General features: G+C 39.6%; 1 protein-coding gene across 5 annotated transcripts in view; it reads left to right on the top strand.

Moving 5' to 3' along the window:
• Positions 1 to 24,840, top strand: part of LOC109415607 (diacylglycerol kinase theta) — a 171,780-nt gene that overhangs the window by 82,789 nt on the left and 64,151 nt on the right. For 3 of the 5 annotated variants that reach the window (XM_062846707.1, XM_062846708.1, XM_062846709.1), the window contains exons 5-12: positions 3,242 to 3,956; positions 11,044 to 11,369; positions 19,489 to 19,638; positions 20,223 to 20,359; positions 20,429 to 20,541; positions 20,619 to 21,105; positions 21,171 to 21,400; positions 21,465 to 21,613. In XM_062846707.1, coding sequence (XP_062702691.1) covers positions 3,242 to 3,956; positions 11,044 to 11,369; positions 19,489 to 19,638; positions 20,223 to 20,359; positions 20,429 to 20,541; positions 20,619 to 21,105; positions 21,171 to 21,400; positions 21,465 to 21,613 — 2,307 coding nt within the window. The remainder of the gene's footprint in view (positions 1 to 3,241; positions 3,957 to 11,043; positions 11,370 to 19,488; positions 19,639 to 20,222; positions 20,360 to 20,428; positions 20,542 to 20,618; positions 21,106 to 21,170; positions 21,401 to 21,464; positions 21,614 to 24,840) is intronic. The other 2 variants (XM_062846710.1, XM_062846711.1) reach the window with 1 other exon arrangement.

Below are 24,840 nucleotides of genomic sequence, written 5' to 3'. Positions count from 1 at the left end.
ACAAATGAGTTTACATACTCTTTGTAGCCATACAACTAAAAATTTTGTTTTCATGGTGGGTGGCTATTTTTATTGTAGAACAAGTTAAGAAAATGAACAAAAACATTAGAAAAACTGTGCAAGAGCAACAATTAAAATGGGCAATACAAGGTTTGCCGGGTCAGCTAGTCTATTTATATAAAAATGCAGTGGCATACGTGGGACCGCGCATAACTGGCGAACGGATGGTCCGATTTGGGTCGTCTGAGTTTTGTTCTATTAGTTTCCACCAAAGGAAGGTTTATGAGGCAAAAAACAAGGAAAAATTGAGAGTTTTTGAAAATCGAGTTTTCATACATTATGAACGGGAACTTGGGCTTGGCTAGGGACTTAAAACGTCAAAAAACGCAGTAGGCAAGACAAAGTTTGCCGGGGACAACTAGTTATGATATAAAAACAGGCTATGTGATTCTGTTGTTATCAATTTGCTATTCTCCTCAGCTCGGGTAGGCCAAAAGGCATTTTCACAAACTCAAAATGTCCAAATGGTGTCGAAAAGGCAGTAAACCTTCGACTATTTTCCGCTATCGGGATTTGATGATACTCACGAAATAGGTCCACTGCAGTGAACAGTCGATTACCTACTAATCGGTTGAGGCAATCTTCGATAACAGGCATCGGCCAAGAGTCCTTAACTGTTTTAGCATTAACGGCGCGATAGTGCACCACCACTGTGGGGCTGTTTTACGGTGAGTTAGATGGTCGAATAATGATAGCTGCCAACAGATCGTTTACCGTACTCTCCACCACCTTTTATCGCGAGTACTCCATGGGATACTGCTTCGTATGTATGGGTCTTTCGGGTCCGATGAGCTCAATCACCATCTCACAACCCTTTGCCGTACCCATTTGACGATAGTTTTCAAATTCCTGGAAGAATCCTCGGTAGAATTTCTGGAGTTATCTCTACAGGGATTCCTAACGGAATCCTAAGAGGAAATTCTGAGAGAACTCATGTTCATGCTCATAGGGGCATTCCTGGAAAATCCACTGGAGGAATTCCAAAAGAAATTCTTTTCACATGAGTTCCTGCAAAAAATACTGGAAAAAACTTCTGCATTTGATATTTTGAATCCTAGCAGGAGTTTTTGAAGGAATCTCAATAAAAATGAAGGTATCGCAGGAGGAACACACCTGAAAAAATAGGGTCATATCTGAAGGGATTCATACCACCGACGCACCGACGTGACAGTGGTGTTTCAAAAGTGTCCCCCCTAAATTTAACGGTCGACAAGCAAAGCGAGCGAACGCTTCTGTCAAATCAGCTAAGGCGCGAACCTTTTCCTATATGAATACACGGGGGTTTGGAGTCAAGCTATCAAAACAACGCGAACCGTTATAGAGGAGGCGGTAGTGTTCGGCTATTTTTCATCAGGGCGTCGGGGACAACAAATTTGAATTTATTTGTTCTAGCTGTCACGTCGGTTCGTCGGTGTTCATACTCCCATGTTTAATCAACTGCTCGCATTTCATAACTTCGTTTTACTGAGAAGATTGCATTTTCCGCAAAACAAACAGTTTAGTCTTTACCACAGATTTTGGAGTTCTAGCAGAATTCGTCAAGAAGAGTTTGTCGTTTAAGAGTTTAAGAATTTCATACTTAAAAATCAAGAAATTCTTCATTTTTTCTGTTGACAATCCTGAAGAAACTCCTTGCATCCGATTTATTTATTAACATTTTTGTAAGTTTTTTTTTGAAGTTTATGACCGATATATTCAACAATTGCACACGGAATAATAACAAAACTCGTCCAGTTTACCTACAGGAATTGTGTAAAATGTTGGCTTCGCCAAAAGACGCCATCAGAATTTCGCCAAAAAATTAAGATATTGAACTCTTTGTGGGATTTTTCTAGCAATGCTTCCGAGAAGTTCGTAAAAAAGTGTAGGTTACACTAGTTTACAAAATAAAATGAAAGTCGTGAACTTCTGTCAACAGTGTCAACGACTAAAATTTTTGAAGTACAATGTAGCGCTGATTTTGAAACGTATAAATTATAAGTAGAGCAATTTTTGAGTTTTAGCTCAATATCGAGTTTTACATTTTTTTTAATTGTGGAATTTACTAAAATTTAAATAGCTTGTGTTTTGTTCAACCAATTTCAAACTTTTTCCATAAATTAAAAGCTGAATACAACACTATTCGATCATCTGAATGCAGGTTTTGCGTCAGATTGATGAAATTCAAAATATTGACGAATTTTTACTCTGCATTTTTCTTAGGTTTAGTCATCATTTTTACTTGCTTCTACAAATTCCGTCACAAAAACTTACAGGGTTTTCCTCAACAATATAGGACTTCAGGAAGTTTTTCAATAGTTTTTTCAAGCTCTATGAAATTCCATCTACAGACATTTCTAAAAAGCTAGCAGGAACCACATAAAATCTTTAGGAAAAAAGTAACCAAAATAACAGCTTCGACGAACTTTGCATGATCACCCAAAGCTCAGCGTTGTAAATAAAAAGATCTACAAAACTTAAATAACATAACGTCTCATTTTTATCATAAATCCTCGATTAACTCCGTAATTCCCTGACAATTCTGGGGTTTTTCCAGGTGAAATTATATTTCCTGATATTTAATTGCAGATTTTACACATTTTTCCCCAAGTAGTAGACACTCTGTTTTAGCTTTTTGATCTTGTTATATATTCTGCAAAACTCAAACAAATAGATTTTATGTTGACTTCTGCGGTCCTAAGTTATCATTGAACTTCATTTTTGACCCCCAAAGACTGTTGATTATCACTGATTTAAAATTTCTTTTAATAATCGTTGCTGCAGTCCTCAAACATCGGTACTGTAGTTTTAAGATCCTACAAAAATTTCTATCGTATTACTATGCAGGTCAATTTCTTACATTCATAGTTTTATAGGTTTTGTTCGTACTGTGACTCTTCAGTCACCTTGCAGTGTTACCTACTTCAATCTATCGTTTGATATCAGTTTCTAGCTTATTAGCATTAATTTATCGCTTCTTCCTTTTTAGATGTTGATTTTTAATTTAATTCCTTTTCTTTCCCTTCTCTTTCTTTATTTTTATGTATGTACAACCTACTCTTTTTTGGTTCTGAATGTATGTGCCGCCAACTTGTCCAACTCCGTATGCGAACGCTCTCTGTATCAATGTTAAAACAAAAAAATCATTTCGATGTTGTGGCCGAAAAACACTAACTCTGTGCATAAAAAAACATGCACCCAGCGGAACTGTGGACGCTCGGGCAGGACGAGTTCTGCGAAAACGGAACCGACCCCAGAGAGCATGGCTACCAGTTGCCGGTTTTCGCCTTCTTCGATGACGGTGACGACAGCGGCGAATCCAGCCAGGCGCGATTCCCTAGCGACACCGACCTACCAACCTACAGTAGCCTGTTTCATTCGTCCGGCAAAGACGAGGAGCACTTCAAACCGGTCCCCAGTCGGAACCTGATCCATCCGGCCATGCGACGGGCCCAGTTGCTCACGCCGAAAGACGCCGTCACCGTCGGGCGGAGCAAATCCTTTCAGGACCAAAGCATAAGCATTCCAATGCGACGGCGGCTGAAAATGTTGCCATTCCTGCGGGTGAAGGACAGCCGACCCCACCGCAAAGACCGAGCCCGACGCCCGTCGCCGGTTCTGCTGCGAGTGGATTCACCGGTGACGTCAGCGTCAACCTCGGCAACGGCTTCCGCGGCTACCATTCCCTACGAGGAAATTGGCGGCGGCAGTTGGCGGAACGGGTCTTCTGATGGTCAGCAACAATACAGAGGTGGAGCGACCACCGGCACCGGTGATGTCGTCGATAGTGACACTCAGGGAAAGGGGGAGGGTAAAGAAGTGGGTGAACGAAGGGTGCTTTCCTATGGTGACGTCAGCAGTTTTGTGTTCATCGATGAGGACATCGACAACGACGGTGGTTACCCGAGCAGAATACGGTATTGGGAATTTCAACGGGATTATACTTAAATCTGTTCTTAAACATAATTTGGTTATCATTTTTGATAACGATTTTTAAAACGTAAATTTTGGGCAATTTTTCAAATAAAATTTTGATGCATATACATACCTAATCCAAACTGATTGACATTAAAATATAATGTTTGGAAATCATCCAACCGAGTGGAAATAGCATGAAAATCTTATTAAACGAGTTACTGATGTTGATGTATCATCATGTTTTTGATATTGCAGATTACAAAAACGTACTTAACCCTTGCGTACTAGGGTGGCCCACATTTGTATGAAAAACCTAAAATCCAGTGCTAAATTTTGAGCAGAATTGGTCGAGACGAGTCTTCTACCCCAACAGACCTCTATCCATTTATCTAAATTTATGAAAAAAAAACTTAATGTTTTCCATTTTTTTTTACTCTTGAGGGCGCTATACATGTCCAATAGGCCTGTCTACCTTTTCAAAAATGTTCTCTGATTCTCAAGTCCACCCCCATATTTTGATTGGCTTCCTAAAAGAAGTAACTGGTCAAAATTTCAGCCAAATCCATTGAAATTAAGAGGTGCATCAAATCAATTTTGTGTTTTTCGACTATTTTTGAACTTCAAAAAATCATAACTACACTAAAACTTATCAAAACTTAATTGGAAGCTATACTTGTTTGCTACAACTTCTTCGAACAACGTGTGTCGTGTTTTTTTTTTATATTTTGTACTGGAACACCCTAATGTACGAAATAAGTTTGATATTTCAAAACGGCATCATATTCTCTCATGTTTTTTGGTCATTTGCTTCTTTGACACCAATGCTGTAGGAGTTGAGCAAAAAATATTTAAATTCGGGAAAGCCAAATGTGGCCTAAAAACTAGCTTTTTGGAGGCAATCACGCTGTGACGCGAAATTGTACTGAACGTAGTAACTTTGCTTCCTTGTAGTTTGCCTTGGCTACCCCCTACCACGGGTGATAACAAACAAACGTGATGACAGGTGTTGGCTATCATATCAGTGCTGACGCGATGCCACTTTTTGCGCGCCAAAGCGTGATTGCACCCGAAAAGCTAGTTTCTAGGCCACATTTGGCTTTTACGAATTTTAGTAATTTTTGCTCAACTCCTACTGCATTGGTGTCAAAGAAGCAAATAACCAAAAAACATTGGGGAATATGATGCCGTTTAAAATCCAACTTGTTACGTATATAAGGGTTTTCCAGAACGAAATCTATCAAAAAATCAACTTTTTAAGGTTTTTCTGATTACAAATGTGATAATTACACATGTTTCCTTCAATTTTATTGGCACACGGTTTTCGGAGAAGTTGTAGCAAAGAAGTATAGCTTTCAATTTCTGCCGAAAGAATTAAGTTTTGACAAGTTTTAGTGTAGTTATGATTTTTTGAAGTTCAAAAATAGCCGAAAAACATAAAATTGATTTGATGCACCTCTTAATTTCAATGGATTTGGCTGAAATTTTGACCAGTTACTTCTTTTAGGATGCCAATCAAAATATGGGGGTGGACTTGAGAATCAGAGAACATTTTTGAAAAGCTGGACAGGCCTAATGTCCAATCTTCACCATATTTGTATAAGAAAATGCCTTTCTAACAACTTTGTTGAGACCGAAAGTTAATCTGAGCTCATTTCTCGAAAAGTTATACAAGAAAAACTTATGTAGAATTTGGCTTTTGTATGTCTTAGCGTGTCTTTGACGTTTCGTGGCCTTTTTGTTTACGATTAGGACATACCAAAATTTTGTCGGTATTTCACAGGTAGTGTGAAGAAATTCTCAATGTGGCATCGCGCGCATAGAAAATATGCTAAGCAAGTTAGGTGGATTTCGGGAAAGTGTCTGGAACTTACTGGAAAAACTTGTAATTAGAAGGCACAAAATGTTGCTAATTAACAATTTGAGAGATGAAATTTTGTGAAAAAAATCGCTTTCTGGTGGGATTTGAACCCACGACTCCGTATTCGCTAGACCGGCGCTTTAACCAACTAAGCCACAGAACAAGTAACAATTCTGCCGAAAAAAAAACAATTTGCACAAACGCGAGTGTGTTGTGGATTGGCATCTAAGCCGAAAGAGAGATGGGTTTGTGAAAAAGGAGTGTTCACGGTGTGGCTTCGGAGTCAGTTTGGTTTTCTATTCCGCAGAATTGTTACTTGTTTTGTGACTTAGTTGGTTTAAAAGCGCCAGTCCAGCAAATACGGAGTCGTGGGTTCAAATCCCACCAGAACGCGATTTTTTCACAAAATTTCATCTCTCAATTTATCAATTAGCAACATTTCGTTCCTCGCGGAGCTCATTCTTGGATTCCTCCGAGAGTTTTGATGGAAATCTTAAAGAAGTTTTTATTGAATTCCTCAAGGATTTCCTTTTTGGATTCCCCGTTTTGAGTGTATTCCTCCTTCTGGGCTTCGACCAGAAGTTTCTTCTGTGATTTCTATAGGGGTTCCTTCTAGGATCCCTCCATGAGTTGCTTCACGTATTTCCTTCTGATTTCTTTGGGATTTCTCCACAACTTTCTTCCAACATTAACCCTCCTTGTGCATAGTCATTTTTGACCCAAACTGTACACAACGTAAGCGAGCTGTTCCTAACATGATGCATTAGGAAGGTTAACCTGGAGTGGCTGGATCACAACGTCCAAGACTGTACTGTCCCGGTCGGTACGTCGTGTTGTTTATGCTCTACGTCCAAAAGTTTGGATGCGTCATAATATCCTATGTGCCTTCTTTCCTTGGACTTCGTGACATATCTGCATGTTTGGACTTTATGCCCCGGAAATATGCGCCATAAACTTCTGGGACATTATGGCCTCGGGCGTTATGATAATGCGCCTAACCTGGAGTTTCCTTTGGTAACCCTCCATAAATTCCATCTGGGATCTCTCTAGGGGTTCCTTTCTTCACGAGTTCGTCACGGAGTTCCTTCTGGAATTCCTCTAGGATTTTCTAATAAGATTGATTAGAAGTTTCTTCTGGCATCCCTCCTTTGTTACCGGTTTCCTCGCGATGTTTCTGCGGGGATTCCTCCAGGATTTTCTACTCTGATTAACCAGTAGTTCTTTCCTGGATACACTCAGGTAGTCATTTCAAGATTCCTACAAATTTTCCATGCGAGACTCTTACAGTAAATCCATCCAGAACCTGACTGAGATTTCTCCAGGAACTATTTTTAAGATTCGTTCACGAGTTCCTTCAGTAGTTCCGCTTGGAGTTCCTTCTGTAATTTAACCAAGATTTTCTTCTGAGATTACACCCGGAGTACCTTCTGGATTTCATCTGGTGCTTCTTCCTGGATTTATTCTGTCGTTTTTTCCGAGTTGGTTGCAGAAACTCATTCCGAGATTCTTTTAGAAAATCTTTTCCAGATCACTTCAGAAATTCCTTCCGAGATTTCTTTAAAATTCCTCCAGAAATCCCATTCGAGATTCCTCCTGGAGTTCCTGCTGGGATATCGACATGAATTCATTCTGGGAGTCATTCAGGAAAGCCTTCCTCTAATCATTTTTTGCGGGATTCCTCCAAATACTTCTTCTCGAAATTCCTTCTGGAACTCCTTCCAGGATTCATCCTGAAACTCTATGCGGGATTCCTCCAACAACTCTTTCCGGGATTCCTTCAAAAACTCCTTTTTCGTGGAGCGGACCTGGTGTGATGATTATCGTAAGTGACTATCAAGCCGATGACCTGGGATCGCATCCCACTCCTGATTTCTTTCGGGATTCTTCTAATAACTCTTTCCAGAATTTTCAAGGAACTCCTGCAATTTTTTCAGGTTGTTCTGGAATTCCTCCGAAGGTTTGTTCTGAAATTCTCCCATATCCTTATTAAAACCCCCAAGAGCTTATTACGGTATTCCTCCAGTAGTTTAATTTTTATTTTTATGAAACTCCTTATGGAATTACTCGAAGAGGGATGTCACTTTTTGCCAACTGGAAAAATCCGCATTTGAAGCGGCCAGGCCTACTCCGATGTGCTGCAAGCATTGATAATGACAAGAAAAATGATAGAAGTAGTCGATTCTATCATTTTCCAGGATTCTTTCAATGAATGGCTGTGTATGTGTAGACTAGACTAGACTAGACTAGACTGGAAAAATCCGCATTTGATTCATCCGCTGTTATCCGAATTTGCAAACGAAACAACCAAGGTAACAATTTAATGATGTACAAACCTTTTCCCTAGGTGAGATGGATCTACATAGGTCTTAGCCGAGTCGAAAGACACCAGAAAAGAAAAATAAAAACCTTTTCCCGACTAATTCAAAGCAGCCTTCGTTTGAATAAAAGTTGGGCATTGTGGTATACAGCTCCTAAACATCTTAGTTTGGAAATTTTAATCAGCCTTAAGCTGGATTAAGGTTCTTTGAAAAGCTGAATTGTGGCTTCATATGCGTTTGATCAGCATTTAATCAAATTTATTCATTTTGGTAAAAAAATAAAAATAAACACATTTAGGGTAGTGAACCACTTGGGCAGCGGCCGGTATTTTGGGCACTTTCCGCTATAACTCAGTCAATTCCAAACCAATTGACTTGAAATTTTGTACACGGCTAGATACTATACGTATCTCATCGCGTTTCAAAAATTGTGTCAATTGGTTCAGAATTGGCTGAGTTATAGCAGAAAAGTGCCCAAAATAGGACCCCTGCCGAGATGGTTCCACTTCCCTATATACTTTTTTCACCATTTTGGGTTTTCGATTCCCAGGAAAGATGTTTTGGAAAATAAATTTATGTGAAAAACTGGGAATTGAACTGGGTTAGTCACTCACCTTAATATCTACAGCTACACCACATACATTTGTACCTATACACATTCTCAAAAAAAAGAACATAACTTGTTGTGTTTCAACATCCAAAAAAACATAAGTTGAAATAAGCCTGCATTGAGGTTGATAATGCGATGTTGGCACTGTTCAAACTTGTTTTATTAGCTGTTCAAAAATGTTTGATTACGGGCTGAACAATAGATGATTTATACTACATTTTTGTGAATTTTTAGAAGCGAAAAATACTCTTTTCAACTTGATATTCAACCATCCAAGTTTTGCTGATTATAGAGGTTGAACAAGTGATACTTCAGACCAATATCGAACATTCATTGTGTTCAGCTGCTGACACCATTAACCAAGCAATGTTCAGCTAATGCTCTCACTGATCAGCATTCATTGTTACTTGGAAAATTATGTCGCATTATTGATGAGATTATTGATGAGTTCTTTAATACATTTTATTTTATTATTCATTGTCTTTTAGTTGGAAGTAACTTTTTCAAGGGAAAAAATCATGGTGATTCACCGACTAATTTGTTTTAAAACCATGAACTTTTTGACCACGTGGTATATGGACGGTCCCTAAAGGAACCTCTAGAAGCATCTTCGAAGGAACTTCTGGAGGAATCTTGGAAGGAATTTCTGGAGGATTCTCGGATAACAATCGTTGAGAATTCCCTCAAGGTATACCTGATACATGATAACTGCGGAGTCCGCATAAGAATCCAACAATAAACCGCTTTATACTCTTCAATAATCCAGATAATTCGTTCATAATTTTCCGCTGTGCGGTCGATACTGTCGTATGCCGATTTGAAGTCGATGAACGCGTGATGCATTGGAATTTGTTATTCAAGAAATTTTTAGAGGATCTGCCATACAGTAAAGATCTGGTCCGTCGTCGACCGGCCGTCGACGAAGCCGGCTTGATAACTTCCTACAAACTCATTCGTTTTAGGTAACAGACGACGGAAGATAATCTGGGATAGTACTTAGTAGGCAGCATCCAAATTGCGATGGCTCTCAAATTCTCACATTCCATAAGGTCGCCTTTGTAGTGAATAGGGCTGATTATATCCCTTCCTTACACTCCTCCGGGAGCTGTTCGGTTTTCCAGATCCTGACTACCAACCGGTGCAGACAGGTGGTCAACTTTTCTGGGCCCATATTGATGAGTCCAGCAGCGATACCATCCTTTCCAGCTTCTTTGTTGGTTTTAAGCATGGGCGTTGGCTCATTTATATCCTCATGCAACCCCCTAAAACTCCTGAAACCCCTTGAAAGTCTTATGAAACCAAAGTTCCGCTGGTAAGACTTTGAAATTTTGAAGTTTCATGTTTTTCATATAATTGTGGGCTAAAAGACACTCGACAATAGTTGTGGGCCACTCCGCAGCGTTCTCAACGTTTAATTTTGAATAAAAAACAGTTCTGTAAAAAGTCATTTTCATCCGATTTTTCAAATCATTGACTTGAAAAGAGATACTAATAAACTAAATAAACTCATGTTACCCAGTGAGGTAGAAACAACCAATCATGCGTAAAAAAAACAAGTAACACTTTTAGTCAAATGGACTAGACCATAATAAAACAAAAAAAGGTATTTGGTTATATGACCGTTCTCAAAACCTCTTAAAGACTAATTGGTCATCAAAATGTTACTTGGGAAGGAAGCAAATCGGGTTACTAGGCTCATTCCCAAGCAACACGCATGTCATATAAGAGTTTCGGCAGCGCAATTTTTGGTTGTATAGGAGTTAATTGGACGTTATTTTAACACAATGCTAAAATTACGTCAAATTAACTTCTATACAACCAAAAATTGCGCTGATGTAACTCTTATATGACATGCGTGTTGTTTGGGTTGGAACGTTCGGTACTATCAAATATTATCGACTTGAATTGCTAGGATCACAATTACAGTTATAAAAACAGCAACGAAAACCGATTTCCGTACAAAATGGTCAACTATGACACTTTTCATAGCGATCGAATGAGTTGAAAATTTGACAAAGGCCAAAAATATGGTGGAAAAAGTTATAAAATTTCTAAACACGTGAAAAAATGTGCTATTATTCGGGATATGTAATTCCACATACCTAATGCTTGACTTTTCCCACGTGCTTCGAAATTTTCTAAATTTTATTACAATATTCAGCATTCAGCAAAGCTACAACATGTCAGATTTGGCCATTTTGTATGTAAATCGGCTTTTACTGCTATTTTTATGAACTTAAATGTGTATCTGGTTCAACGAAATGCGTTTTATTCTGTTGTTTTCTGCTCGGGGTGTACAGCTATGACCGCGCTTGTGATGACCTCAAAGATGCTGTGACGGGTTCACCCCTTCATGACAACAACAACAACGGTAACGGTAACGGTGGTGGTGGTGGTACAAATGATACAGTGATAAAACTCAGTAACGAATCAAGTGCTAAACTAGATGATACTCGTGACACGGCGGCGACGGTGGTGGTCGTGGAGACGACCGACAAGGTGATGACGATAGATGCTGCAGCTGAAGGCGATAAGGAAAATCGACGGCGAGGTCACTTGCTGGGAAGAATCTATCGTCGGATGCGCAAATGCTCGATGGGATGGAGCAAAACGGGACACCGAAGAGGTGATTAGTTTTTTCTTTTGGTTACTATTTTATCTTGTTTCTTTTTGTTTTACTATTTAGTTAAGTTTTTTGTTAATTGTTTGATTTTTGTTGTCTCAAAAAAAAAACTTATGTGTCTGTAACAGATTGTAGGCCACTTGATCCAAAACGGACTCAGAATTGCTCCAGTACGTCACAACGTTGAGATAAAACCTTAAAAAATGCATGTTTCACTAATTTAGACACTAATCATGAAAACTAACCATTGATTACTACAAAAACTCATTTGCGTGCCTTATAGCTTGCAGTCAAAATTCAACAGCCCACATTCTATCAGAAATACCCAGGGTAGTCTTTGAAACAGATCAATAGTTCATACTTTGTTTGGCTACGTTTGGTTTTAGTGTTATTATAAATTGGTAAAAATTGAAGCTTCGTGCCTTATTCCAGAATATACATTTAAATGTATATTCTGGAATAAGGCACGAAGCTTCAATTTTTTGGCTTTTCTTATATCAGTATCAACGATTAATTTATGTAATAACTTCTGCATATTACCACATGAAAATTTTGGAAACGGTAGACCTCTCCGTCCGGACCTAGAGTACTGTACTTAAGCACGTGTCTGATGGTTTTCTTTTTTGTTTCTTCTCTTTTTTATTAGTTAATTTTAACTCCATAGCCAATCAATCACACTAATCGTGTTAAATGGACAATTGCTCATTAGATCGCTAGGGTGCTTTTATCCTACAGGCTTAGGAACGCAGTAACGCAAAAAAAACTAAATAAACCAAAATTCTGAAAACACGTGTAGGATTTCTCTTCATCTACCCTCTAAGCTGATGCAAGTATGTCGCATTTTTTGGCTATAACACGTTAGGTTCACATCCCAATCTTGGGTTCAAAAGTAAAAAAAAACTTTTTATTTTTCAAATAAAAAAAGGAAATCATCTCACTAGCTCCCTCCTAGGATTTCTTCAGGGGGTTTTCCACAAATTTTTCACAGTAGCCAAATAGCCGGTAAATTCATAATATCTAGAATATCTAGATAAGTTTTATATTCACCCTTGACAGCAGCGTCTAGCGCCAGCGTGGGAATTTTGCGATAGCAGCGCCATCACCATGTTGCTACTTGTGTTGCCATTTCAAATGACCGTTGAATTCCTTACACAGCTTTGGAACTGGACTTGGATGTCTGTTCTCTGTGTCTATAGGAATATCTCCAGGAACTCCTCCCGGGATTTTTTTTTTCAGAAATTAATAGGGGGATTTTTTCAATAATTCCTCCTGAGGTTCCTCCATGAGTTCATGTAGGAAATCCTCTTGAATTTCCTCCGGAAATTCTTCCAGGAATTACCACAGAGATTGCTTCAGGAATTCCACCCACGGTTCAACTAGGAATTCGTATGAGGATTCTTCCAGAAAATTTCCCCGGTATTCCTCTCCAGATTCCACTCGACTTTCTTCCAGGAAGTCTCCCGGGATTTCTCCAGAATTTTCTTCTTCCTGGATGTTGGAGTCAATATGATCTAAATGGACAGGCAAGCTGGATGTGCACTAAAATTGCCTGGAGCGCCTATCACAGAATATTTCCAGCTTAATGCACGAAACACGTAGACGCGAATTTTTTTTTCAATTCAAATGAAAGTATATTTTTTAACTAACTTTTTGAACGGGCAAATAAAGAAAAACATAATTGTCTTCTTCAAAAAGTTATAACTCGAAAACGGTTTGGTTGATTGAAATTATATCTTCGAAGATGTTTGAGGATATTCAAAGGGCTTTTAGAAAAAAAAAAATACACTGAGCGTTATATTCATCGCAGATCTATGTGAGATGTAATACAATATCAAATTTCCAAAAAACCTCAGTTTTCGATATTTTCAATTATTTTTTTTGTAGAAAGCTGACTTCCAGTCTCAAAATTTGCCCAGCAGCTCAGGATGGTCAAATGCTTTTAACTATATTTCTCGAATTTTCATTTTCCAACGAAACCACAGAGAAACAAACGTAACACTTAGTACATTAAAAAAACATCATTACGAAGCCCGAAAAAGTCCATTTCTATGCATGATGTGAATGATAATAGAAATTTTAATGATGACAATGGAGTTTACAGCTAAATTCGAAAGCTCATTTTTAAATTGCTGTTGCAATGAAAATTAAAAAATGTATTTCGAGCAGGGTGCAAAATGTTCATAGTCATTGACTGAAAACAGCACAAATTTGAATGATTCTGCATTGAATATTCAAAACAAACAAATTCATTTTCGCTCTCCCTCTTCACACAGTCTGTCAATTTTTAGTCATTGAATATGAAGCTGATCGAGAAACATCTTCATAATTACCTACGTTTATGACTACGATTCCTTCCAAAAACACTCCACAACAATCAAATGGGAAAAGATCTGTGTAAAGCACCGTTAAACCGTTAAATGTAATCGAAACGTTAATATTTTATCAGCAATGTAACACTTTGTAAGATGTTCACAAATATTCTTTGACTTTCATTCAGTTGACAAACGTGTATCGAGCAGCTGAATATGAATATGTAGGCAAGTGAATGAAAATTGCCGCACGGTGAACTTCAGCTCGCCTGCTCGAAAATTTTGCGCCCTGATTTCGAGACAACATCAAGGTCACGACAAATTGTTCGGAAATTTATTCGGCAATCGCTTTGTAAATTCGGTATTTTTTTTAATTTGTTCAGCAATTGCTTTTGGAATTCCTCCAGTAGTTTATTTTTATTTTTTAAATTCCTCTTGTATTTTTGTTGATCAAAAAGCTATTGCCAAATATTGTTTCATCACTGTGGGAAAAAATTCTCGAAAGTTAAAAAAAAAACATAAAAAACTGCTTGCGAGGCTCTTAAGAGTTCCAAAGAAGTTTCAAAAGATACTGCATAAAAAATCGCAAGAAAATGTCCGAAGGAATTTCCACAGACACTGACTATGCCCAGAATGTCAAAAAAATTTCCCCGACCGGAACGGAAATCGAACCCACCGTCTTCGGATTGGCGATCCAAAGAGAAGTCCAAAGCCTTATCACTAGGCTAACTGGAGACTCCAAGAAGAAGTTCCAAAGTCAATACTAAATCAATTTCCGCAGGATTTCTGGAAGGAATTGTTTGAGAAATTCTCAAATGTACTGCATAACAAATTGCAATGGAATTTCCAAAGAAATTTTTGAGAAAATTTCCAAATGAATTACCGACAGAGTTTTCTAAAGAATTGATGAACGTATGCCATAAGAAAAGCCCAAAGGAGTTACTGAAGGAAAGGAATTCTCGGATATTTTTCAAAAAGACGAACAATACATGGCAATCCTATGTTATAGACTCCAGACACGAATGCCACATAAGTGGTAAAGTGTCTTTAATAAATATTAATAATTATAACTATGTTATAGACTGTTTCAGAAATTATAAATACACTAACGATTGACTGCCGTTTCGATTTGAGCATAATAGCCAAAAAAGTTTCTTCTAGCTCTTATAGTAAACATTCTAACGAAGCAAATAATATCAACTTTGTTGATGTTTTTCTGTAAAAGTGAAAAATAGGGCTCTATGAACCAGATGATTAAAAATTAAAGTTGCACAAAGTGGTCAAAAAATGTAACATAATGGATAAGAAAAAAATCTCACAAATAAAACATTCAATTTCCAAACACAATGGAACTTACTGTATCGATAAGTAAAGATATTTCTTGATTGGTTAATGTAATTTTCACTGGAATATTTGATCAAGAACCATCATTACAGACCATCTCAATGCAAAACAATTTGTTTAAAATTTCTCAACAACACAGGTAGCATCAAATGTTAAGCAAATGAATGCCCTAATTACTGTTTTCTGCATTCGTTTTTATGGTATGACAAGCTATTCCATCTGAAGGATCTAATGAGCTGAAAAAAATATTAGTTAAAAAAAAAGTTGTCAGAAAAGCTAAGAAACAGTGTGTTAGTTTTTATGCTCCGTCGAAAACCTTAAAAAATGAGAAACTTCAATTCAGAAAATATGTTGAGCGAATGCCTTTATCGATTTTTTCCAGGTTTTGAAAAAAAGCATTACTTAGACATTACTTGTTAAGAAAGTGAATATGATAAGTAATATAATTTTTGGTATTTAGTGATAAGTAATGTTAAAATCATTAAAAAAAAAAAAACACCTTTGTGCAAATGCAAATTTGGAAAATGAAGTGAATTGTTAAATAGCTCGACTGTTCTTCAAAATATCATGGAAGGACAGCTGGAAGGAAATACAAAAATGTGGAGCACAATGTGTTGTATTCTGAAGGAAATTGGGAGAAATCATCAGAACAGTTCATTTTATTTAATAAACAAAGTGTATTTATAATTTCTGAAACAGTCTATAATAGGGTATGTGTGCCATTCCTTGGCCTAATTTGCAAGCCGCCTTGACAATTTTGACCATAACTCATGAACTAATAGCACTAGAAATAATATGTTGACCCTATTACGCACTCTAGGCAATGCATGTTTCACCAATTGGAAGTAAACTAACGTAAATATTCAAGAATTTACTTAATTACGTTGAAAAGATTCAATGCGATGGTATGCAACGTTGGTCTACGGTAAAAAAATTGGCCTATTAATGGATACAACGTTGGCCTATTGCTTTCCAAGCACTCGAACCACCTATTTTCTCATTTTTTTCAATATTTCTGCTGAAGTTTTTTCACTGTTTGTTCATCAATCTTACTTTCAATTACATTGTTGGCGCCAATTTTTTACAAAACTATGAATAAATTACTTAAACTAAAGTTTTGCCTTTCTCGTACACCGAAGTGTACTGAAAGGATATATCTCCACTCAAAAAACGAATTTTCGATACAAGGCTCGGAGGGTCAAGTCACATATACCAATTCGACAAATTGAGATGATGTCTGTATGTGTGTATGTAAGTGTGTATGTAAGTGTGTATGTATGTATGTTTATGCGCAAAAAAAGATCACTTATTTTAAGGGCACTTCCCATTGGTTGATTTTTCGGATTATAGCTTGAATCGAACCGGAATTTTATCGCATCGCTTGCTATCAAAAATAATTCGGATCGGTCGAGGCGTTCCGAAGTTATGGACATTTCAGTGATCCGGACCAGCACCGGTGGAACTGGCCGTATATAAAACTGAACCAAGTCCCATCAAACTGCGGCGATTTTTGTAATCTTCAGCATGGTTGACTTATTTTATGCGGAAATAAACACTGGAGACCAGAAATTCCACGATGTCGGTCCAAAATTCAAGATGGCAGCCTAATATTCAAGATGGCGGCTCCAAATTTAAGATGGCGGCTGTTCAATAGAGTTTGAGGCTCTAAAACCATACAATATGGGTATATTTAGTATGAGGAAGATGTCCGGAGTTCAACAATGGCAACCAGAATATCCAAGATGACGGTCTAAAATCCAAGATGGCGGTTCAAGATGGCGACTGTTTAATGGAGTTTTAAAAAGAGACACGGACACGTTTGATGCATTCCAGTGAGCTATTTGCTCTTTGAAGGAAGCACGACACTAGACAACGGACTAGCATGCAACGCCCAGTGGCACAGCCGAAAACTTTTCCTGACAGCTGCGGCGGGAATCGAACCCGCGCTCCTCAGCACGATGCGACTAAAGGCTTGGTGACCTTAGTCGCACGACCATGAAGCCACAGGACCTGAAACCATGCAATCAATATGGGTATATTTGGAATGAGAAAGAAGTCTGGATTCCAAATATGGCGACCAGAATATCCAAGATGACGGTCTAAAATTCAAGATGGCGGTTCAACATTCAAGATGGCTGCTGTTTAATGGAGTATAAGGATCTAAAACCATGCAATATGGGTATATTTGGTGTTGTGAAAATGTCCAGATTCCACAAATGGCAACCAGAATATCCAAGATAGTGGTTCAACATTCAAGTTGGCGGCTGTTTAATAGAGTTTTAGGCTCTAAACCCATGCAATATGTGTATATTTGGTATTGGAAAGATGTCTGGAGTCCAAAAATAAATCCAAGATGGCGACCAAAATATCCAAAATGGCGTCTCAAAATTCACGATAGTAGCATAAACTTCAATGTGGCGGCTGTTTAATGGAGGCTTAGGCCCTAAAACCGTACAATATGGGTATATTTGGTATGATGAAGACAACCAGAGTTCAAAAATAGCGACCCGAATATTCAAGATGGCTTATCAAAATTCAAAATGGTGACTGTTTAATGGAGTTTTGGGTTCTTAAACCATTCAATATGGGTGTATCTCTAGTATGGGGAAGAAGTCTGGAGTCCAAAAATGGCGACCAGAATATCCAAGCTGCCGGACTTAAATCCAAAATGATGGCTCAAAATTCAAGATTGCGGCTGTTTTTCAAGAGTTTAAGGCTCAAAAATCAAAAGCCAGATAAACGATATGATCTCTGATGCCATGAAATGGATTGCTGTTAAATGTATGAAAGTGCGATATTTATCTACATGTCACTTGAGTTGTGTTGAAATGTGTTATCGAAGGCCCGAGAAAGGCGCCATCACCGCTAGGTGAATTAATTAGTGTTTTTTTTTTTCTTAATTAAGTAACGAAAACAACGCAACCACATTATTGTATTATATTTTTACAGTCACCGCACACAAAATCATTCTTCCCATTCGTTCTTTTTGGTTCATATGCAAGCAATGTAGTTGACGTGACTTTATACATGTTGTTGACATCACTTTACTAATAAGCCAAGCTTTGAGTACATAGTGAAAAAATGTCCTCAATATTCGGCCCACATTTAATTTGTAAAATAGTTTTATTCGTTGAAAACAAATATACGAGTTGAAAATAGCGTCTTTGACCGTCGCACCAAGTGTTTAGTTATTGGAAAGTCCATTTGATTTTGCTCAGAATCATGCCATTTATGATCATGTGTACCTACCCAATAAGCTAGAAGAATCATGGCGTCTGCAACAGCTAAACAAAGTGACATTTTCATTTCATTTTAATGCTCTTAAGTTCTAAAATTGAAACGAAATGTTACAGTTGTTTGTCGCATAGCTTTTCCGATTTGCAGTTATGCGTGTTTGTTTGAGTTTTTGGTTTACGTTAAGATAGGCCGAACGAGGGGACTATGCCAACGAAGCATCCCAACACCCTACTCAGATTTGAAAAAGAATTGGAGCATTTTGATTTAGTAGTGAATATAATTACCTTCAAATTGTTATGCTTAAAAAAGACACCTTCATTTCGTCATCCTCAAAAATTTAACTAAAAAAACGATAAATTGTGGTTTGTTAAGGTAACAACAAATCTTAGATCAATTCCAAATACCTGTGAATAACATGAAACAAAAATATTGATATATTTTGTGCTATCAGGGTGATGTTTAGACAACTGGACAACTTGAGAGATAATCTGAGTTTTATTTATTTAATTTATGGGAAGACACGTTATTTCCTGAATATTAATATAATTAATATTTATTGAAGACACTTTACCACTTATGTGGCATTCGTGTCTGGATTTTCTGAATATGTAAGATAAAAACAAAATAACAAACAATAACTTCAGTTATACAACTATAGGTACTGATTTATTATGAAGTTCATTTCCGTCGGTAGAGATACAACTAATTTAAATCACAGAGAACATACATGAGAGCTCTCATAGAGCAAAAGCAGTAAGCGCATGGGTATTCAGCATAACCATGCTGAGGGTGACGGGTACGATTCCCGATCGGTTCAGAAACTTTTCGCAAAGGAAACTTCTCCCAACTTTCTTGAGTAGATATACACATGCATAATTGTCAATAGCAGATAAAGCTGTCAGGTAACAACTGTGAAAATGCTCATGGATCACAATTGAGAAGAATACTAAGTCTCATTTGGGTCGTTACGCCAGGAAGAAGAAGATGCGTGTATTGAATCTCGACATCGAGATTCGTTGAACTATAAACAAATTAAAATTGATTTACTTTAACACCTTTCTTGAAAGTATTGAATAACATGTTGGCCGTTCAAGCGACCCTGTTACTTCTATGCCAATACATACTTACAAAAACAACAAACTAACTCATCTGTTTTCTTCTATGTCCTTCTCTTTCTATGTGCTGTTCATCTGTCACCTGTACCATTCTCAACCAACACACGGCGAGAGCAGCTCGCAGCATCTCAGAAGAAATGTACTCAGACCCCTCACGCTGCGACGACCAACAGAAGGCCGAGAGCAGTTCTGGCACTCACTCGAAACCCGATTCTGCGCACAAAGATAAAGATAAGAAAGATAAGGAAAAGGAGGAACGTGATGAAGGTAAGTGTGTTTGGATCTGTTTTGGCTTTCAACGTCTCTCCCAAATTTCCTCTCTCCACACCGGTGGGAACTCATCTTTCACGCATATGTGTGTGTGTGTGTTTAGAGCTTCTCTCTCGTTCTCTCTTTCGGTATGAGTTTCCACACCTCCCAAACTCTCACGAGTGGTCACTCAGCTCATCGTCCGCTGCTCAGGAATTATACTATTGGAGCACAGTTGTTATTCGTTTCAGTTTTGCTCAAAAACCAACCCCAACTCTAATACTATCGTTCTTTTCCTATCATGTGCATCCTTGCACAATGCCTTTTTGAAACTTTTACTTGGGAACAAGTTTCAAAAGGCCTAATCAAGAAACATATTTACAAAAAAAAGGCTTCTTACATAAAATCTCCTATTCAATATTGTTGTGTTTTATGAGCTTAGAGTTTCAGACTGGTGAGCTCGTTCCATGCTGTTATTTCAACATCGGCTACAATCCAAAGTATTAATTCATTCCGCAATCTTCCTGGTGTTTGGGTTTAGCTTTTGGATTCCTGATTCAGATATTTTCACAATAATATTCCTATATTCCCTCATCTTCCAGAAACAATCAAAGTATTTGACGGCAACTGTTCATATCGAAGAAAAATATTTAGAGCCATCACCGTACCTAGAACATGCTCGTTAGAACAATTACTGACCACCGCCTTGAGGGCCTTTCACATAGCCAGGGATTCAAATGTGAGTCGTTCAAGGAAGATCGTTCCGCGCACCAATTTTTAAATCATATTCTGGTTTTCTGTTTTGTAGCTATTTTTTCTTACCGACGTCTACGGTGATGAAGTAAGATTACAGGACCCGACGCCGGTCCTCAACCTGCACCGAATCGAGGGAAAACGACCAGCCATCTATCTGCGATTTCGGTAAGTACCGAATTTCCAAGTCGTTAACTCATCATCACAAAAGATCACTCTGACCTCAAAACATCCGTTTCTTTCAGTGACCGCGAGAACGATCACGGCTTCGTGAGGGTCTACCCCGGTAAGCTGCAGGTGGAGAACGCCTACGTCAACATCCCGGTGGACCTCGACTCGACGGTGAAGGATCTCATCGGCGAGTCGTTGAAGAAATTCGGCCTCCAAGGACACCAGATCGAGGACTACCGCTGCTCGGAGATACTGCTGGACCGGGGGGTCACCGAGCGGGTCCTGTCGTGGAACGAACGGCCCTGGGAGATCATGAAGCAGCTGGGGAAGGACTCGATCCGCCAGATGGAGATGATGCGCTTCTATCTGCAGCTCAAACAGGATCCGCACGGGCCGAACCTGGCCCTCTTCGTCGGCAATCTACCTCCGGGCCTGTCGCAACGGAACTACGAACACATACTGACTGAGATCCTTGGTTTCGAAAACAAGTTTAGTAGTATCGGTCCGATCTACTACGAGTACGGATCGCTAGTGATAACCTACGAGAACGCATCCAAAGCCGTGAGTTCTTTAACTGAGCAAGACTCGAAACAACTTGACAGCTTTTCTTTTCTCATCGCCCATAGGTTCGTGCATTCCAAGCCTTGCGGGAGTCCAAGTACGAGGACAAACATCTGCTGGTGTTGCTGTTACCGAACATTGAACCGAGCATGGTGCCCCAGGGTGTCCAACCGTTGCTGGTATTCGTCAACGTCAAGTCCGGTGGATGCCAAGGATTAGAGCTTATTAGTAGTTTTCGGAAATTGTTAAATCCATATCAAGTATTTGATCTGGATAACGGTGGACCACTGCCTGGGTATGATCGATGTGGGCGAATGTCGCTCGGAGCTGAATTAATTAACACTTTGCTTCTCTCGCAGACTGTATGTATTCAGACACATTCAGGATTACAAAATTTTAGTTTGCGGAGGTGACGGCACGATCGGCTGGGTGCTGCAGTGTTTGGACAACGTCGGCCAGGATTCGGAGTGCTCTAGCCCACCGTGTGCGATTGTCCCGCTCGGAACCGGTAAGAAGTTGTTTGGTTTTCTCTTGGGGGCTATCCATTAACTACGTTTGACAAGTTTCGTAATCAATTCATATGAATTGCTATTGTAGACACATGAACCCTTGTGCGTCAATTTTATTGTATTTATCTACTTTTTACCTTCGAAAAGCACAACAACTTTTCGAAAAACTCTTCTAGTTCATGTTTCTAAAAGGTCCCAGTGAGTGAGACAATCAGCAGGACGATGCTAAATTAGTACGAAAATAAACACAAACAAATCGAGCATAGTATTCGTCAAAAACAGAATCAGTAAGCCAACAGGATCATCAATTCCGGAAGAGAATCAACAGGATCCAATGATCAGAAGAACAATTTTAAAGATTGCGATGCTTTCTTCATTTTTGTTACCTTATCTTTCTGTATATTATGCCACGGTCGCCATGTAGTGGATTTTTTTGTTTATTAGGCCGGAACAAATCTCATTTTCTTCTTTTGTCACAATACTCGTTGGCTCGCTAAGGGGGAGGACAATGTATTTGACGAAGAAATGCCCAAATAATTCGGCAAAATCTATAAACTCATCTGATTTGTTTAGAAATTTTCTGTAGAACTCTAATTTCACCTTAAAATTTTAAAATTTCTTGAATATTTTATTGGTGTCCCCCCTCAAAATGTTGAATTTCGACCAAAATTTTCCGAGGGGCGGTGACATAAGACAAAATCGAAATTTGTGTCATTCTTATGGAGGTTTTAAGCCTAGTCCAGTTTCAGTTCTGAGCATCCACGATGGTGTAGAGGGCCGAATTGAAAGATCTCCAGCCTCGGCAATTGCCCGCCATCGCCTTGACCGATGGCCAAGTCAAATTTCTGTCAACTTCCTTTATTTTTTGTTGCAGGCTGTGCCCGCAACAGCCCCTGCGCCTGTCTCTGCTGAGATGTCCTGCTGGGTTCCAATTTAACGCTTGCTTGCAGATTTAGTTTCTGCCCCTGCGTAGAGTGTGGCCAAACCACCTCCACTTTCGCTCCCGAATTTCTGTCGCTATCGGCGACTGTGACATCGACGATGGAGCTTTACGTGTGGATGTTCTTTTACAGGCATAATCTACATGACTACCGAAGGTAAGCTTATCGTCGCCCATCACGCCCAAGTGTTTCACGGAGCACTTCGACGTGATAGTGCAATCGCCGCTTGCCTATCCGACTTCCGCTTGTTCACAACCATCACCTCAGTTTTGTGGTGAGCCAACTCCAGTTTCCTGGGCCTTATCCACGCCGCCACATCCTTGATCGAGTGGGTAGTAGACAACTCCACTTCTTCGATCGACTCACCGTAGACTTCGAGCGTAATGTCGTCAGTAAAGCCAACAACAATCTCCACACCCACTGGGAACTCTAACCTCTACATCTCATCATGACATTCCATAATACCGGACCCAGGATGGAACCTTGCGGGATTCCTGAGGCTATGTGAAAGCACTGCCGACCCACCTCCGTGTCATAAACTAGTACTCGATTCTGGAAGTAACTTCCTAGAATCTTGTACAGGTACCTGGGTATCCCCGGACGCAGGAGCGCATCGGCAATAGCCGCCCAACTGGCGCTATTGATCGCATCGCGTTCATTACATCCGGAGTCACTACTGCACAGTAGCGAAACCCCTTTCTCTTACGTTAGAGCGCTTTCTCGGCCGTTTTTTGTAACTGACAGGATAGCGTCCACGATCCCTATCCGGAAGCCGTGCTTTTTACTCGAGAGACCATTCACAACCTCGGTGTGCCTCATCATTCTATCGAGGATGATCTTTTCGAGCACCTTCCCCGCCGTGTCGATCAAGCATATCGGTACATATGCCGACGGGTCTTCGGGTGGTTTCTCCGCCTTTGGCAATAGAACCAGGCTCTGCCTCTTCCATACTTCTGGGAAGCATCCCTCGTCCAGGCATTTCTGCATAGCAGACCTGAACATCTCGGGAGCCTCTGCAATAGCTACTTTTAAGGCCAGGTTCGAAACTCCTTCCGGACCTGGGGCATTACCTACGCTAAGGGACTTTGCTATCCCCGCAAGTTCCACATCAGTGACCCTCTCCTCATAACCAGCCCCAGTCCTCGGCTGTCCCTGGCTGATGTCTTCCACCTGTGAGGGCTTGGCCTTGGCCTTGGGTTAGCAGCCTCTTCCTCTACCCGCTGCAAGGCTGTTGTTTTAGTCGATACTGTAGCGTACCGCCAGGTGATCGCTTTGAGTGTAGCTATCGTCTACTCTCCAGTTTGCTAGGACTAGAAAAAGTAACGTCAATTATCGACTCCGCACCGTTCCGACTAAAAGTACTCTTGGTACCGACATTTGCCAGGTCGACGTCTAGTATGACCAGTGTCTCTAGCAGGACCTGACCCTGCTGGTTGATGAAACGGCTTCCCCATTCCACATCCCATGTATTAAAGTCACCCGATATCGGCCTTCGCGGTCATCATACAGTCCAGCATCTTGCGTGAACTACTCATTCGACCACCGTGGAGGCGCATAACAGCTACAGAAGAAGATCCCTTTTACTGTGGTGACCACGAAGCCCTCATAGGTAGTAGACACCAACTGCTGGACGGGGTATTTACCCGTCCATATCGCCGCCATTTATCTGGACCCATCCGCGACCCAATTGCCGTTGCCGGCGGGTACTCGGTATGGGTTCACTATGATGGCGATATCCGTCCTCCACTCAGAAACCGCCTGACAAAGCAGTTACTGAGCTGCGTCACAGTGGTTCAGCTTCAGCTGCGTTGCCTGCACTGTGATTTGTTCACTGCGGCTTTCTTTGGGGGCTGTTACTTTGTGTGTGTTCTTAGCCACTACAGGTTAGGGCGGCCCAGATGGAGGAAGCCCCTTGGACCCTAGGAGACAGGCGGAAGAAGAAGACAGGTAAATAGTTGACAGTTTCTATTTATTTGTCTAATCAACAGGCTCCATATAAGCCCCAATGATGTTTCTTAAATCTAAAGTCTAATTATTACATACCTAAGGAATCACAGTCAAATATAAAACTTAAATATAAACAATAGAAAGACTTCACTAACAGTCAAACAAAAAAAAAAAACATTAAAACTAAGTTGGCCTTGAAAAAAACAAACTAAATCTTCGGCGAAGGATTTGACGAGAAACATTACAGTCGAACAATGAGCAAACTCTGTTAAAATTACGCTGTAACCCATTTACACTCCCAAACATGCTGTAGTTCGTTCGGTTCAACGGTGGCCGCA

This window comes from Aedes albopictus, chromosome 1 (assembly GCF_035046485.1).
Source record: "Aedes albopictus strain Foshan chromosome 1, AalbF5, whole genome shotgun sequence".
NCBI classification, from domain to species: domain Eukaryota; kingdom Metazoa; phylum Arthropoda; class Insecta; order Diptera; family Culicidae; genus Aedes; species Aedes albopictus.
This window is presented reverse-complemented; position numbering and strand designations above follow the sequence as displayed.